At 36.0% G+C, this 15,696-nt stretch overlaps 2 protein-coding genes across 2 annotated transcripts in view; one reads left to right on the forward strand and one right to left on the reverse strand.

Moving 5' to 3' along the window:
• LOC142341164 (uncharacterized) overlaps positions 1-15,696 on the reverse strand; it is a 176,545-nt gene that overhangs the window by 71,504 nt on the left and 89,345 nt on the right. The window lies entirely within an intron of this gene.
• On the forward strand, positions 12,358-14,388 carry LOC142341162 (ESF1 homolog). Its single transcript, XM_075392062.1, has one exon. It carries the CDS (start codon positions 12,386-12,388, stop codon positions 14,123-14,125), a length of 1,740 nt encoding a protein of 579 aa, XP_075248177.1. The 5' UTR covers positions 12,358-12,385; the 3' UTR covers positions 14,126-14,388.

A 15,696-nucleotide genomic window follows, 5' to 3' on the forward strand; every position in this document is an offset into this window, starting at 1 on the left:
TTGGAAGGGAATAAAACTCTTGGCATGAAGGGAATGTGAATTGATGATAACCGACGCGTTGATTTTTTAGGGAGAGGAGTCGGATTTCAATCATGTAAAAACTGGTTTCAATCAAAAATGCCAAGGTATTAATGACACGGCATATAAAAGCATGCAGGGGATTGTATGGAGCTGTTCCTATTGTGCAGAAAACTGTATAACGGAGGACAGACAGTAATTGAAAATATTTAACAGGTACGTGGATGACGTAGTGTGCACTATTAAGGAAAACCCTCTAGACTACGAATTGTTTTGACAAAAGCTTGCAATTCAATCGTGAGACACCCAAAGCTAATGGAAACCTGGCGTTCCTAGATCTGAACATAAACGTAAACGATGAAAGGAAAATTAGCGTTGATTGGTATCAGAAACTTACTTATACTGGCATAATCTTATACTTCTGTTGTTGTGCACCGCTCCATAATTTTAGAAAAAGTGATTCAATGATTCAAGGCTCTGTACATAGGTTTTTCGAGGCAAAGAGTGATTGGCAATCTTTTGATGTGGCTCATAGGAAACTACAGGAGATCACGACAGAAAATCAGTATCCAAGTGACTGGTTTGCCAGAATTGTTAATGTGACTTTGCATAACTTAGTCACAAAGTAAAAGTGGAAGCAAAACCCCCAAAAATGAACAATAACTCAAATTATTGAACAGTCTCAACAGAAATGAGCTTGAGCCGATGATTTTTGTAAAATAAAAAAGGAAACATTATTCAATTTGGGGGAATAGACTGAAGAAATTGTGTGGTATTCGAGTCATTTTCACAACCAGAATATTAAGGGTTCCCTTGCCAACCCTAAAACTAACTTCCGATAAAAAATGAAATCGCATGTGGTATATGAAGTTAAAGGTAACGGATGGAATTCTGTCTATGTTGGCCAAACGAGCTGACATGTTATCACTAGAAATTTGGAGCATCAAAAAAATTTCTCCTGTGAGACGACACTTCGTTGAATGTTGCTGTACAACTTATAATTTTGAATTGGACTATCTCGATGCATTTTGCGGGGTTGAAAAACTGATGACAAAAAAAAACGATCTACATCAAAAAGTTGAAACCGCAACCAATTACGCGCGACGAGTACCAAAGGAGGGAAATGACATTAAAATATTAGTTCAAAAGCAAAAAATTTAATAAACCAAAAAAAATTCAAACTTCATTGCTGAATTTTGAAATTTGCGATTATTTTGTTTTTCAATTCTTGAGAAGGAGTTTTTTCATTCCTATCTGTTGTTCATTCCTATCTTTTACTTGTTCTGGTTGACAAAATTTCGAATTAACATGTACCAGATAATTTCTGAAACTTAAAAAAATTATCTGGTACATGTTAATTCGAAATTTTGTCAACCAGAACAAGTAAATGATAACCACAGATAGGAATGAAAAAAACTCCTTTTCAAGAATTGAAAAACAAAATAATCGCAAATTTCAAAATTCAGCTTTGAAGGTCGAATTTTTTTTGGTTTATCAAAATTATATTAAATGTTGTAAATGTGATTTCAACTGTAAATAATTTCAAAAATTCGTTGTTTTTTTAATTCATTTCGAAGAATTTAATAGCTAGTGTCAATGAAAAATTTATTTACTTTGTAAATGATTTGCTTCTATGGTAAAATCGGTTCCAAGTGAACTTTTTCACGCTTGGATTTTTTTTTGAGTGATTTAAGGAGCTCTCATTCTGGAATAATAATGGTTGCTAATATAAAGGCGATGGTGAGCGTCAGCAAAGAAAAAAGTTGGAGCGTAGTTATTAAAATGCCAGATTGTTATTCTGGAGGTTGTGGGTTAAAATCTCTCTTTGGTCAGCTGTTTTCAGACCATAGAAAACTTCTAAGCTGCTCCCACGTTCATCTTTCGAGAGCAATTCTTTTGCGATTAGTCTGTTTGCTTGTAGTTTTCAAAATACTTTGTTTAGGGAAAACAAAATAAAGTTTAGGGAAAACCACAGGACTACCGTCAACTATGAAATTGGCATACAATTGGCAACAACTGGGAAGACAAAGCCGACTTGTTTATTTCTTATTTCAAAAGCGTCGACAATATTAAGATAAAACAAGAGATCAGTTCCGAGAAATGAGAGTTCAACCACATCAGAGTAATGAAGTCTGAAATTGATATTTCAAGTAGTCTTCAGCTGAACAAGTCAACGGTGACAGAAGGCATTCGCCACATAGTCCTTGAAAACTGTGCTATCAAACCATCTTTTATAAAAAAAAAGAAATATCCGGATTTGTGGAGGGTGATTAAAGTGAAACCATCCAAAAAGACGGAAGCTAAGCCATACTTGGCACCGACCTATCAGCCTCTTGTCTTGCGTACTCCAATATTTTGAAAAACAATAAAATCCACGAATGTTGAAAAAAATAAACCCCAGGCGTTCGTCCAGCTACTGCTCTTCTGTACACTAGATATGACGGTAAAGCAGTTGAAAATCTATATAACTCGTACCTTGACTTTGCAAAGGCTTTCGACAAAGCATCATCTACATCCGCGCAAGCTAGCAGATATTGGGATAGGCTGAAACCCCCCTGAGATTATTAGCAATCTATACTTGTGTCGTCGAAAACAATTTGTGCACTAATAACCGCGGGGTTCCCCAAGGATCAATTCAAGGGCCTCCATGTTTCTTTTCTTTATGAACGACCGACCTACCAGATGCAGCGGAAGAGGGGAGAATTTTGGTTTTGCCGATGACTTAAATGTCATTTTCGAAGTCAAGATCAATTCAACAAAAGTTTTCGGCATCAGATTTGAGCATTGGTCTGATAACAAAAAAACTGCTTCTAAATGCAAAGAAATAGAAGTCTCTTCGATTGAGGGGTAGATAATCCTCCTTGGCGATGACGTGCTTGAAATATGCAGGAAGTTTAGTCAACCAATGTTGCTACCTCTCTGTAGATAATAAATTAAGATTCATGACCTGTTTTGTTCTTATGTTAAACTCTCTGTATGACATCTCCCAATGCTATACGAAAAAACAGTTCCAAAGAATAGAGCATGGTACTTCGTGAAGAAAAATTCTAAATTGGATGAAAACAGAAAAATTACTGCACATGAACATCAAGGTTTATGATAGTCACTGCGTCCGATAGCTAGAAACTCTACAAAACCACATTAGTTAGGGTGAACTAAACCTCACTTGCAATGTATAATTACAGAATAACAAAAATTAAAGCAAAACTACGAAATTTAAAAGAATGCTCTCTATCGACACTTCATGAAATACTTGTGCGCAAACCAACACGGTTTTGTGAGGAAAATATGAGTACAGTCAAATATGTTGTTCTTTTTAAAACAAATTTTTGAAGCGATATAATATAGTGTGGAGTGTGGATAATGAGGATCTTGCTTTATTCAACTGACTTTTCGAAGGCATTCGACAGAGTACCTCGTTATGAGCTGTTGAAAAAAGTAAGCAACATTGGAGTTGGAGGGTGTATCTTGGAAGTGCACTTCGAATCAATACGTAAAAGTGGAAAAATTCAAATCGGACCAACTAGAGGTAACGAGTGGTGTACCAGAAGGATCTGTGCTGGGACCACTACTCTTTTGCTTTTTCATAAACGACTTACCAGATGTACTGAAGTTCAGCTAGCCCTACATCTTTGCCAACGATCTAAAAATCCTTTGTGTAGGCAAAAAGCGTGAAGAAGTACAGGAAATTTTGAATTCTATCGAAACATTGGTAGCAGAAAATGAAATGGCCTTGGTTCTAGACAAATGTACGAACCTAACCTTCAGAAGAAAGGATCAAACATGCCATATACGTCACAAAAAATTGAAACAACAAACAGCAGTGAAAGACTTGGGTGGAATGGTATCTGGAAACTTGAACTAGTCATGTCATATTTAAAACAGGCCGATAAGAGCGAACAAATCTTATCAGAAGAACAGGTATGTACAACTGGCAAATTTTCAAAAAGCCGTAATTTGGATGTTGGGTTCACGCCATGAATGATATATTAATCACCTCAGGATACTGAAATTCATACCACTTCCTATGTTTATCCAGTTGAATTATATCCTAACAATTGCTAAACTTTAGAACGACAAAAGCAAACACATCGTCTTCCGAGAAATAAACGAGCTTCCGGGAAGAAGCAAAGAACTATTTAATTTATCAAAAACCAGAGTTGAAAAGGCGAGAAGCGAATTGTTTTCAAACCCAAGGGATTGAAAAAAACGTGTTTAAAGAAATGTGGAAGTTCGTGAATGAAAGTTTTTGCGATCAAAATATCTGCACATGGCAGCTTCATTGAGACTGCAGAACGTGTAGAGAGAACTGGCAAAAATTTTAATTTGCGATTCTAGGAAAATGGTCCCCTCACTGAAAACTGGAAATCCTCATGCAAACAAACAACAGCTCAATCAGCAAAATATATTAAATTTCAAGCTAATAAACGACACGCAACGAGGTCGTCGTTCAACCTACTTCATCGCCTGCCCAAAAGTACACAACAATGGTGATAACTCAATTAAATTTTTAATTTTTGAGACTTAAAAGACTCAAAAATTATCAATCAAAGCATTACGCTAGACTTAAATGCCAAATAACAATTAGGTACTGTTTTTCAGCTTATACGGCATATTAAAGCGTTCTTAAGCATACATACAGACTTCTAATAAGACAGACAGCTAACTACAAAGAAAATAAGAATCGCAAAAAATGAAAAGTTTTTTTGGAGAAAAGATTAAAAATCGCTAGAAATTCGGAAACTAAATGTTGACAGTAAATATTCTATTCGGTGACTTCTACAAAAACACCGCATTAATTTTTGCTGAGATTTTTGTTAATTTGCAAAATGTCGCCGAAAACAAGTTTTCGATTAAATTCCTTATTTCTGAGGATATGAAAGTCTCTTATATTTTTAAAGACCATTGAATTTTGGCTAACGACGGAAGTCGCGATGGAGTCTGGTAGGTGTCCCTGGCCTTTAGAAACAATAACGTGCGACAATCTAATGAATTTTATTCCATTTTAGATTTGAATTAATGTACTTTTGTCAACATGAGTTTGCTCGTCTTGTCAACACATTTTGTTTTTCAAACTGAAGAATATTGTTGAGATATTCTTCTGTGGGAAACTGTTTGCGGATTACCAACCGAACTTTTGCAACATTTTATTCAAAATTTAATGGAATTTGATTTGGGCTTGATGAATTTTCGATCTCACCAAAACGTTTCCTATGGTACAATAATTTGAGAACTTTCTGGTGTAGCTGATGAGTTGGAGCTACGGAAGTACAGCTTATGTGTCCGTACACCATAATTCCATATTGATTGTTCAATAGGACATGACACTTGTAAAATTTAATTACGTTGATATCACACCACAAAGCCTACCAAGTCTAATTGTTGTAGATGAGCCTGAATAGGAGGTAAAAAATTATAAGCATGAAAACTCAAAGGGGGAGAGTTTTTAGATTTCGTTGTTTTTTCTGTTCACTTTTTGTTAACTCAGCAACTATTTACATCATAGTAGTTGTTATAGTTTTTTACAGTTATAATCACGTTTTAAGATGAAAAAAGAGGAATGAAACACCAACACAAAAAGCACAACAGCTACCGTTGCAGTAAACGGCTTTTCCTATAGCTTAGCAAAACTATTGCAAAAATAAACCTACTTCAGCAGTAAATAGAGTATTACTGTGTCTTGTAATTCTCTTGAGCCTAATTGCCTTGTAGTTATGAAATTATCTGGAGCAGTAATTCGTTGCTGTGTCTTAATTTAAAGATTATTCTTCAACTGTAATTTATGGAAAATTGTTTCCTGTATCTCGAATTGCATGAGCTGCAATTCAAGTCCTACAACCGGAGCTTCTGGTCTTGCAACTTGTGATTATAAGGGCAAAATCAACCTGGATTTAGGTTTAGATTTTTTGCTTGAACAGGTCAACAAAACTTAGACATATCTTAGCCTTCAATTTCGGATTGAATTGGGATACATAAAGAAATCTTTGTTTTGTTTGATCCGCAGCAAAACGCAACGCAATTTGATATTGAAAAAATGGTTAGCAAATAGTCAAAAACTGAAACTGTAAGACAACGGCCAGAATAAAGGTGGATATACAGTTACAAAAGCGAACTGCAAAAAATGAAATTATGCGGAAAAAGTGATTTGAAGCTTTTCTCGTCACAAACGATTTAGAGAACAGCCGGTACACTTGCTATGACACGATTATTCAATTTTAATTTCGTCCGATTTGTTGGGAAATCGCTTTATGGATAACTTTGAACACAATAATGGATGCACTTGGAAAGTTTTATGCAAGCGTGGGTTTTGCAACCCATTAAAACATAGAAAATGTGAATTGAAACTGTAGGGTCTATCCCAAGAAAACTATTAATGTCTTAAGATACTACTATTCTTTTTGACATTCCCTCTTAAGGAATCTGACAACCCATAATTGATATTTACAGTTCATTCTGTAATTATCACGATTTTTTTGCGTGACAATAATGCAAAACAGTTAAATATAACAACTAGATTTCCGTGGTCATTAAAACATGAGGCCTATAAAATTTGCAAATAATGTCATTGAAAATGAAGTAAATCTGGAACATTTTAATTATTATTTTTTTAAGTTTAAAATTGATGGAGGTGCCTGTATTTAGTAGTAGTAATAGCAGTAATATTAGATAAGTAGTAGTAGCAATTTGGAACCGTTCCATGAAGCATTGACAAAAAATGAAGAAATTTAGGAACGTAATCAATATCCTAGGCATTGGGTAGGAAATTTTGTCAAGGATAAAATTAGCTGCGAATGAAAAAACAAAGAAAAAGATATGAAGCGGGTGTAGCCGTAAAACAGCAGAAAAATACTGAGAAACAACAATTTGTATTACAATACAGAGGCAACATCTCTAATGAATTTGTAAAGAAGCTGAACAAAATTCATCCTGTACAGACAATTTTCACCACCCGGAAACTTAAGGGCTGTTTACTTAGCCTTATCTAGCTTTAATAAAACCCTCAATTCCCACGTGGTTTATGAACTTACTTGTTATGGATGCAAACCCATCTATGTAGAGCAGACATGCCGACATATTACCACAAGTGTTGCAGAGCATGCCAAGGCGGACTAACCAATGGGAATACGTGCAATTGATTTTAACGGCGATAAAAGAGCTTTCCAGTGGAAGATTTTAGACCAGTGCGGCAACCAATGACACTAGAAGTGCTCCATATAAGAACACTGAAACCAGCCATCAACACGCGCGACGAATACCGAACACGAGAATGTCGATATGCATCTGCTACATCAAATCAAAATTGTATATTTAATCAGATGTAAAATTTTGTAGATACGACTGTAGATATGTAAAAATTCGATTTAAATTTCCTTGAATAATTGATTTTAGTGATTTGCATTTTTTCTGGCTTTATATTTTAGCATTTTGCATTGTTTATAACCTGACTATGAACTCGAGTTCGAAAACGTTCGTAAAAATGTTTTAAATTGACAGTCTTTTTTAAGTCTTGTAGTAGATAAGGCTTTAGCATTTGCTTAAAGGTTTTCACCCGTGTTTCGAAGTCATTTTATAGGGTTCAGTTTAATTTTGTTCCGGGGATTGCAATGTCCCCATCTGCAGAATATTCTCGATGTGCTTTTATTGTTTTCGGTGAAATAAATACTCTGCGATGTTTGCTTTTTTAGGTACTGCCCGTAGTCCTTAAGTACTCTAGTAACTAGGTTGTAGAAAGAGGCTTACTTCTACGGAAAAAGTTGTCGGTTTTTTGTAAATGTCTTTTCGGAATTTTGAATTCGCCTCTTGTGTTTTGTCGGATGGCTTCAGAGAGATTTTCTTGGAGACTTAATGTAGTGTCAAACTCTCCCCACATGATTCCACAAACTTAATGAAAACATTCCAAAAAAATTGAAAAAAATTAGAACAAACAGACAAATATCTGTCAGAGAATAAACTTACTTTAAATGCCGATACAACAGAGATGTTATTCTTTATAAATCATACTAATTCGGATCCAGAGTTTTCTTTTAAAGGCGAAGTTAACAAATGCTTGTCGTTGTCCGGGAGTACAAATTGATTCAGACCTAACCTTTAAAAATCACCTGAACACAGTATTAAGCAAATTGGCTAATGCCATTCGTACTTTGCATCTTGTAAGAACTCAAAATCTTTTGAAAGTAAGAATTGATGTTTTCAGGTCAGTTGTACTCGCTTATCTTTCTTTCAGTGGAGTATTCCTTCAAACTCTTACAGCAAAAAACATAAGCTGCATAAACAGGCAAATTAACAGGGGAAGAAAAGTTTGTTGTTTTCGACAAAAAATTGACCACTCCATTGACCTTCTCATTAAGAATCGTATCCTGTCAGCCCAATTGTTTATCTCAAAAGTTAGCCTAATGAAGCTACAAACAGATATAAGACACTGGGAAACATCCGAAAATTTTAAAATGTTTACTAGTCGCCATAACGCTAGACAGAACAAGAGAAGAAATCAAATTATTATAAAAAAAGAAAACAGAAACTAAGTGGAGTAAACAGTAGTAGCTATAGTAAAAGATATAAATACCTACACGAAGAATACATAGTAGGAAAGACATGACGGTACAAAGTAACAAAGCAAAGTAGCAAATTAAGATCTGCAGTCCACACAGCGCCATTTAAGAAAATATGTACATGGCCGATAGTAGTTAAAAGAAAGTGTTTTGGCTATGAGAAAATTATCTAAATTCTAACAAAAAATGTTGAAACATGACGTACAGTATGATAGAAATTAAGTAATTGGCGGAATGGATAGTTCGACTAAGGAAACAGTTGTCAGTTCTGAACTTTTTGTTCAACGGTTGTTCAAAAATGTTTTGACCGATCCTCGGGAGCTGAGTGTCGTTCTATTGACATGAAGTTTGATGTTACTCTCCATTGTTCTATGCCAAGTTTTTCACAGTAGAATAAGGTCAGCTCGCTCGATTTGATAGCAAATTGGATACAAATTTAGTTTTGAAAGTTTCTCGTTGTTATCCTCAGACCTAATAACCCAGCGCAACACTTTGCGCTAAAACTTTTCTAACACTTCCAAAACACCAGTTGTAACACACCAAGCTTGGAAACAGTACAGCAAAAAAGATAACATTATCGCTTGCTAAAACATTTTCTTGCGGAGAATACAAATTGAAACGGTATGCTTCTTTTCAAAAAATTAAAAATTTTATTACATTTCGCAAGTTTCATCTTAACATGTGTTGTCCAACAGAGATCTTCAGTAAGTAGAATTCCCTAAGCCATAATCTCTCTAGTGAAAAGAATTTCCGCTTCTCCTAGAAATAAGGGAGACTGGCTGTATTTGAAGTTCATCGCTTTAAACTTTTCTGGATGAAAATCTAGTTGATTTTTGATTGACCATTCATAAATACCATTGATGTCACATTGCAGACCGTCGAAATAATCAACGCATAGCAGCTTTAGGTTGTCGGCATAGAAGTAAACATGGGAGTTTTGCATATAGTCAACAAGATTGTTCATGTACAAGATAAACAGAAGTGTTCCAAGGAACCTTCCTTGTGTGACACCAGATGTTACAACGGAGGGCCTAGAAAAACAAGATCCTATACGGACAGTTTGGTATCGATGTTGGAGATAATCGGACAAAAATGAAGAAAAGCTTCGTCAAACCCAAATGCTGCCAGTTTTGTTAGTAATCTATGATGCGGAACGGAATCAAAAGCCTTTCTGATATCAAAATAGACGCTAGCGCAAGGGAAATTTTTGTCAAGATTGTTGTAAAGAACATCACAATAGGAAATAACTTGAGTAGTTGTGCTGCATCTCTTCATAAAACCGTGCTGAGCGTTTGTGATTAGTGGCCTAACTAGTGGATACAAAAAATTGATAAACATTTTTTCAAAAATATTAGAAAACTTTGGAAGCAAGCTGATCAGACGATAGTTTTGAACGTCACTTGTTGAACTATTTTTGTGTAGTGATGTGATATATGACGCTTTGCATTCTTTAGGCCAATGCGAGGACTTTTGAGTAACTTGAGAGAATGCCATAACTGCTGGGGCTAAAATTTGACAGCCATCACGAAGTAAGAAAGATGGTAATTGATCTGAGCCCATGGAGGAACTGTCATCACATTTGCTCAATATGTTTTCAATAACCAAAACTCCGAACGTAACAATATGTTATTTAATACTCGAATCCAAAGTTGTTTGAACATTTTTGTGAATTTTACAACTATAGACAGAGCTAAAAAAAATCATTGAATGCATTTGCCTTTTTATCGTCAGTTGAAAAAGTGACACCGTCGTAATTCATCACAGTTGGAAAAACGCTAGTCTCTTTGAGAGTCTTGAGCTGCTTGAAACAGTAATTTCTGCTCGTCAAATTACATTTCTCAATAAGAAGACTCGTGTCAAATGCAATTGACTCTGAAAGCTCTTTCTGATTTTCCCTCATTTTTAATGAGTTCGATAGTGTCCAATCTTTTTCCAGCCTTCTCTTGATTGTCTCGCTCTTATTAAGCAAACGCTTGGTTTGCGAAGAGTAAAAAATGGGGCTAAAATACGCCTTTGGCGTTTCTTAGCTATGGAAACGGAGAACGCTTTTTTCAGCTCCTAGTACCATAATGAAAAGAAATCAGAGGCTTTAATTTGGAAAGTTAGAAGTTCGTACAGCGAAAACAGCTCTTCATTAAACGCTTGAATACTGAAAGATGATTTCGAGTAACTAGAACTTCCTATACTTTTGTAATTATTAATGAGTGGAACTTGGAAAATTATTGGAAGGTGATCTGAGAAAGGCTCTCCTGGGAGATGGAATGGAATTGACTCTAGGGAAATAAAAATGAGATCTAGGCAGTTCCCACGGATGTGCGTAGCCTCATTATTTATTTGGTTTAGGTCTTAATCCGTGAAAAAATCCAATAAAACATTATCTGAAGAACTAGACGAGGAGAGACATGCCCAAGCTACCTTGGGCATGTTCAAATCACCTACAACATAGAGCTCGAAATTAGAATTCAAACCACGGTTAAGGCGGAATGTATTCAAATTGTTGATAAAAATAATATTGACTCCATCAAAATGTGATTGCCAAAGAAGAATTTTGAAGACGTTGGCGGTCTGTACGCAACAATAAAGAACACAGCTTTTTCTATTTGGTCAACTGCACAAGCAGTCGAAAAGGGGTAACTGTCTTCTGATGAATTAAATACTAAATGCGACATAGCAGATGATGCTGCTATTAACATTCCGCCATGTCCTCCTTTTTTTCTGTCCCGTAAATAACGGTGTGTTACCCACCAGGAAATCTTTCAGAATCTATGATCTGGTTTTCGAGCCAAGATTCTGTAAGAAATAGTAAGCTATTTTTTTCCACCTGCGCTACTTTGAGCAATATTAAATGTTTTTCATGACAATTGATAGATTGGCAATTTACAAGTAGACAATTAGCATTCGTTGTTAGTCAATTTACCGATTCATTCAAGTTCACAAGGTTATCATCTGACATCTTTTTGACAGAATCTTCTTTTCTAATTCTCGATCGGATTGCGTCAAAAACAGTTTTATGTACACTGGAATGCGAAAAAATTTTAGATAATGTCTGCGTGCAAAAACAATTTTCCATGAAATGTTGACTGTTTGTTGTAATCAGAATTGGTCTATAAAGGCGTCTTTTATTGTTAGCAGGTTTTATGAACTTTCCAAGGCGTCTTGCTTGCACAATATTTCCGTCTAATTTTAGACCAATAAAACTGATAACCTCTTCAAGAAGCTTCATGTCAGACTCTAAGTTTGTTATAAGAAATTGCATTTTCAGGCAGACCGTTAATCAGAAACTGCATTGGCTCATTAGACGTTTTTTTTCTTTTTCGTTACAACAGCATCACGAAAAGATGGCAAAGTCTCGTTGAAAACTTATTCGAAATTTTCCTTGATATGGTTAGGCAATGCTAGCTCAATAATTTTTGGTATTTCAGTACCGATTTTAGCAGACAAAGCAACAGCAACTTTTTTTCAGCAATTTTATTCTCATCTAAAGTGTTTGTCAACTTAGCTTCGGATGGGAAAAGCTGCTCACTATCTCATGTATCACAAATCCATTTGCAGTTTTTCCTTGCTCCAAGCCAGTCCACATCGTCAACTGATAGAGATACACATGGACATGGAACCAAAGCTCACATTTCTCGCATGATATTGCCGATTTATGATTGTCTTTGATGTTCCGTTTGCCTACACTGCACTTGCAAGGGTTCGACTGTCGTGTCATTGTTTAGAGCATAACCAATATGAAGACCCGTTCTCCCTTCGTTTTAGTTTCTTGGATTTATTCAACTTCCAACTTTAACCAATATATATGTTCTAATTTCAGAAATATGGCTGAGGGAAGATTTTCATCAATTAAAAGAGACCCACGCTTCCGGGGGAGAAAGGAAGACTCGTCGCATGCCAACTCCCAAACCAAAATAGATCCTAGGTTCGCAGAAGTTTTGCACAATGATGACTTCAAAAGCAGACGTGTTTATAAACTAAAAGGTTCCGAATCTGACAATGGCGATGAAACTGCAGAAGCACATTTTTTTCAGAGAGAAATTATTCCGGGCGTTTATGATCCAGCCCGTGGTATCGGAGTTGAATCGAGCAGCGAATCAGAATCAGAAGAGAGTGATGAAGAAAATAACGTCGATTCGATTCTTCACGATTGGAATTTCAATGATGACAATGTGGCCAAGGACGTTAATGCATCCTCTTCGGTTTTGGCTTTATGCAATTTTGATGCCGATGAAATCAGTGCAGAAGATATCTATATGTTATTACAATCATTTTTGCCACTGAACGGTTCCCTGAAAAGTGTAAAGGTTTTTATCTCTAATTATGGAAAAGAAAAAATTGCTGAAGAAGCATCGGAGGGACCTATAGCTCTGAAAGTTGAAAATAATGGCCAGAAAGATTTGGAACTGAATGAAAAAGATGCTTCGGAAAAAGTACGCATGTATCAAGCGCAAAGGTTGAAGTATTTTTATGCAATTATTGTATGCAGTGACCAGGAGACGGCTGCTCATTTATACGAAGTATGCGATGGTTTGGAGTTTGAATCATCAGCTACTTTTGTTGACTTAAGGTTTGTTCCCGAAGAAGAAACTTTTGATGACTCTGTTCTTAAAGAGGAATACAATTCTGGTGCAACTGCAAAGAAGTACGCACCTAATACATATCAAAATAAAGCTCTGTCTCATCAAAAAGCAGATCTTACTTGGGAGGGAGAGGACCGAAGGCGAAAAGAAGTGTTGAAGAAAAAGGTAATCAAAGATATAGAACTTGATGATTACAATGCATTTTTAGCCTCTAGTAGCAGTGAAGATGAGAACGAAAACATAACTGCTGAGCAAAATTTAGCCCAAAAGAAGGCTTTATTATTGGGCGACGCTCCGACTGTTAGAAATGAACAAGATAACATGAACCAAAAGAAAAGAAGACGGTATCAGGCTGAGAGCAACGAGAAATCAATCACAATTCAACTAAGCAAAGAGGAGGTGGAAGAACTAAAAGACGGACATGGATTGTCAGATAGTGAAGATACCTCCTCTGATGTCGAGAGTGGATCAGAAAGCAACTCTTGCGAAGTGCGTGAACAGAATACGAAGGAACAGGAAGAAGGAAAGTCGAATGATCTATCTTTACTACTGGCAGATGTCGAAGATGAAGATCGGAAGCATTTTGACTACAACAAAATTGTGAAAGTTGAAAAGATGTCCGAAAAGAGCAGAAAACGTAAAAACGTCAAGCCAATTGATTCTTTTCACATTGATACAAATGATGCCCGTTTTAAGGCTCTCTTTGAAAACCCTGAATTCGCTATTGATCCATCCGATCCTAAATTTAAATCTACAAACGCGATGAGAGAAATTGTTTCAAAAAGAGCCCAATTTCGTGCTAAGCAACCAATTATGGCAGTTGAAAGTTTGGAGACAAAGAAAACTCCCAATTCAAGCATTACTGGAGTAATAGACCATGTTAACAATTCGCAGCCAAAGCAGAAGTTGTCAGCTTTAGTTCAGTCCCTCAAAACAAAAACTGCAATGCATAAAAGCTCTTCAGCAAAGAGGTTGAAATAAACAATGTCACTGGAGTGCAAGTGGATATTTGGTTTGTGAAATACTGAGTCCGCTTATGGGGAGTTTCCTGTCCCCGTGGCTGTTATGAAAGGAGATGACGACGGGGGGCTTCACACAGAAGATTTGAAGACATGAATTGAACTATTGATGCAACTAAAAAACTAACCATTTGCCATAAATGACTTGGAATGAACATTTGGTAAACTGTTGAAATTTTTCTCTAAAAATTTTTGGTCCTAATTGACCTTATTTGGCATCAAAAAGATTTTTTGTTAGTTTAGAGAGTTGAATTTATTGAGGTTGTTAAGAGCTCTCCAGCAAAGTTGGTAGTGTTTGTTTTGGGTCTTGATGGTTTTTTCGGACCTATTAACCTGTGAAAATAAACTCGAAAAATTGGTTTGTCCCAACGATATTGTCATGTCGAAGAGTATTTTATGAGCATTGCTCTTCTCTGAAGTTTACTGTGCATGTAATTTGCTAACGTGACACTTACGGTTTAAAGATGACTAACAACTCTCGGAGATTATGATGTGCTTTTTTCAAAACTTTGGTGTTTACTTGCATCTATCTCGTTTGACTACTATTGATCTCCGCATGATTTTTATTAGCCAGAGGTAATTCATGGTTTCTGTTGTATGACAAAAGTAATTTAGGTGGGCTACTGTACTGCTGTGAAAAGCAGCTTCATTAGATTGTTCAGATAGGGAGCGATGATAAAGGTCTTGAATTTCTGGGCAGCAAGAGTGTTCAGATAGGGAGCGATGATAAAGGTCTTGAATTTCTGGGCAGCAAGAGTGTTCAGATAGGGAGCGATGATAAAGGTCTTGAATTTCTGGGCAGCAAGAGAACAAAACTAAATCATTCTTTTCCCGCCCAAATGTAGTTGGAACACTAACGTTAACAAATGATTCCTTGGACCTTCCAAGTACCAATGAAAAATGAATATTACTGATATAGTTCGAACAGATTCGAACAATTTTTTGTCGCGAAGCAAAGGATGTTACAGATGTTTGCAATATAGTCTGGAACAAAGGCTTTGATTTTTGGTTAACATAGAACGATCTCTAATTCTTTTTCAATGATATTTTTCGGCATCTGCAGGTCATGTGATGAAAGCATTATTAAAATCGTTTTCTAGTTGTACTGTACAGCTCAGTATCAAAAATTTCCAAAAGAAAAATGGTCAGGTTAGGAGATTCAAACTAGGCGTGCACAACATCAAAGAGACAAGGAATTCGCAAAGTGGAGCTGATTCATGGAAAACTTAAAAGTTCCCTGATAACGCGCTCTGTGTTTTGATACTGACAGCGTTTCAATAAGTATATCGAGCTCTTGAATTCAGCTTCTCGGACTGAACGCAACTTCATCAACGGTATTTTTTTTCTCAAATTAATAAAAAATATCTTTTCTGAAATAAGGGTAACTTGACAACAATGCAAGAATGTTAATTGGCTCATATCCTTCTTTCAAAATGAGCGACCATGATATACTCAGATATAAGAATGAAGGCTTACGTGTGCTTATTTACATTTGTTGGAAGTAAGGCAAAATATAAAAAGAATAGGCGCGTT

This window comes from Convolutriloba macropyga, chromosome 6 (assembly GCF_964194025.1).
Source record: "Convolutriloba macropyga chromosome 6, txConMacr16.3, whole genome shotgun sequence".
Classification (NCBI taxonomy): Eukaryota; Metazoa; Xenacoelomorpha; order Acoela; family Convolutidae; genus Convolutriloba; species Convolutriloba macropyga.

Coding starts and splice junctions, on each gene's coding strand:
- LOC142341162 (XM_075392062.1), top strand. CDS start 12,386: ATGGCTGAGGGAAGATTTTCATCAATTAAAAGAGACCCACGCTTCCGG.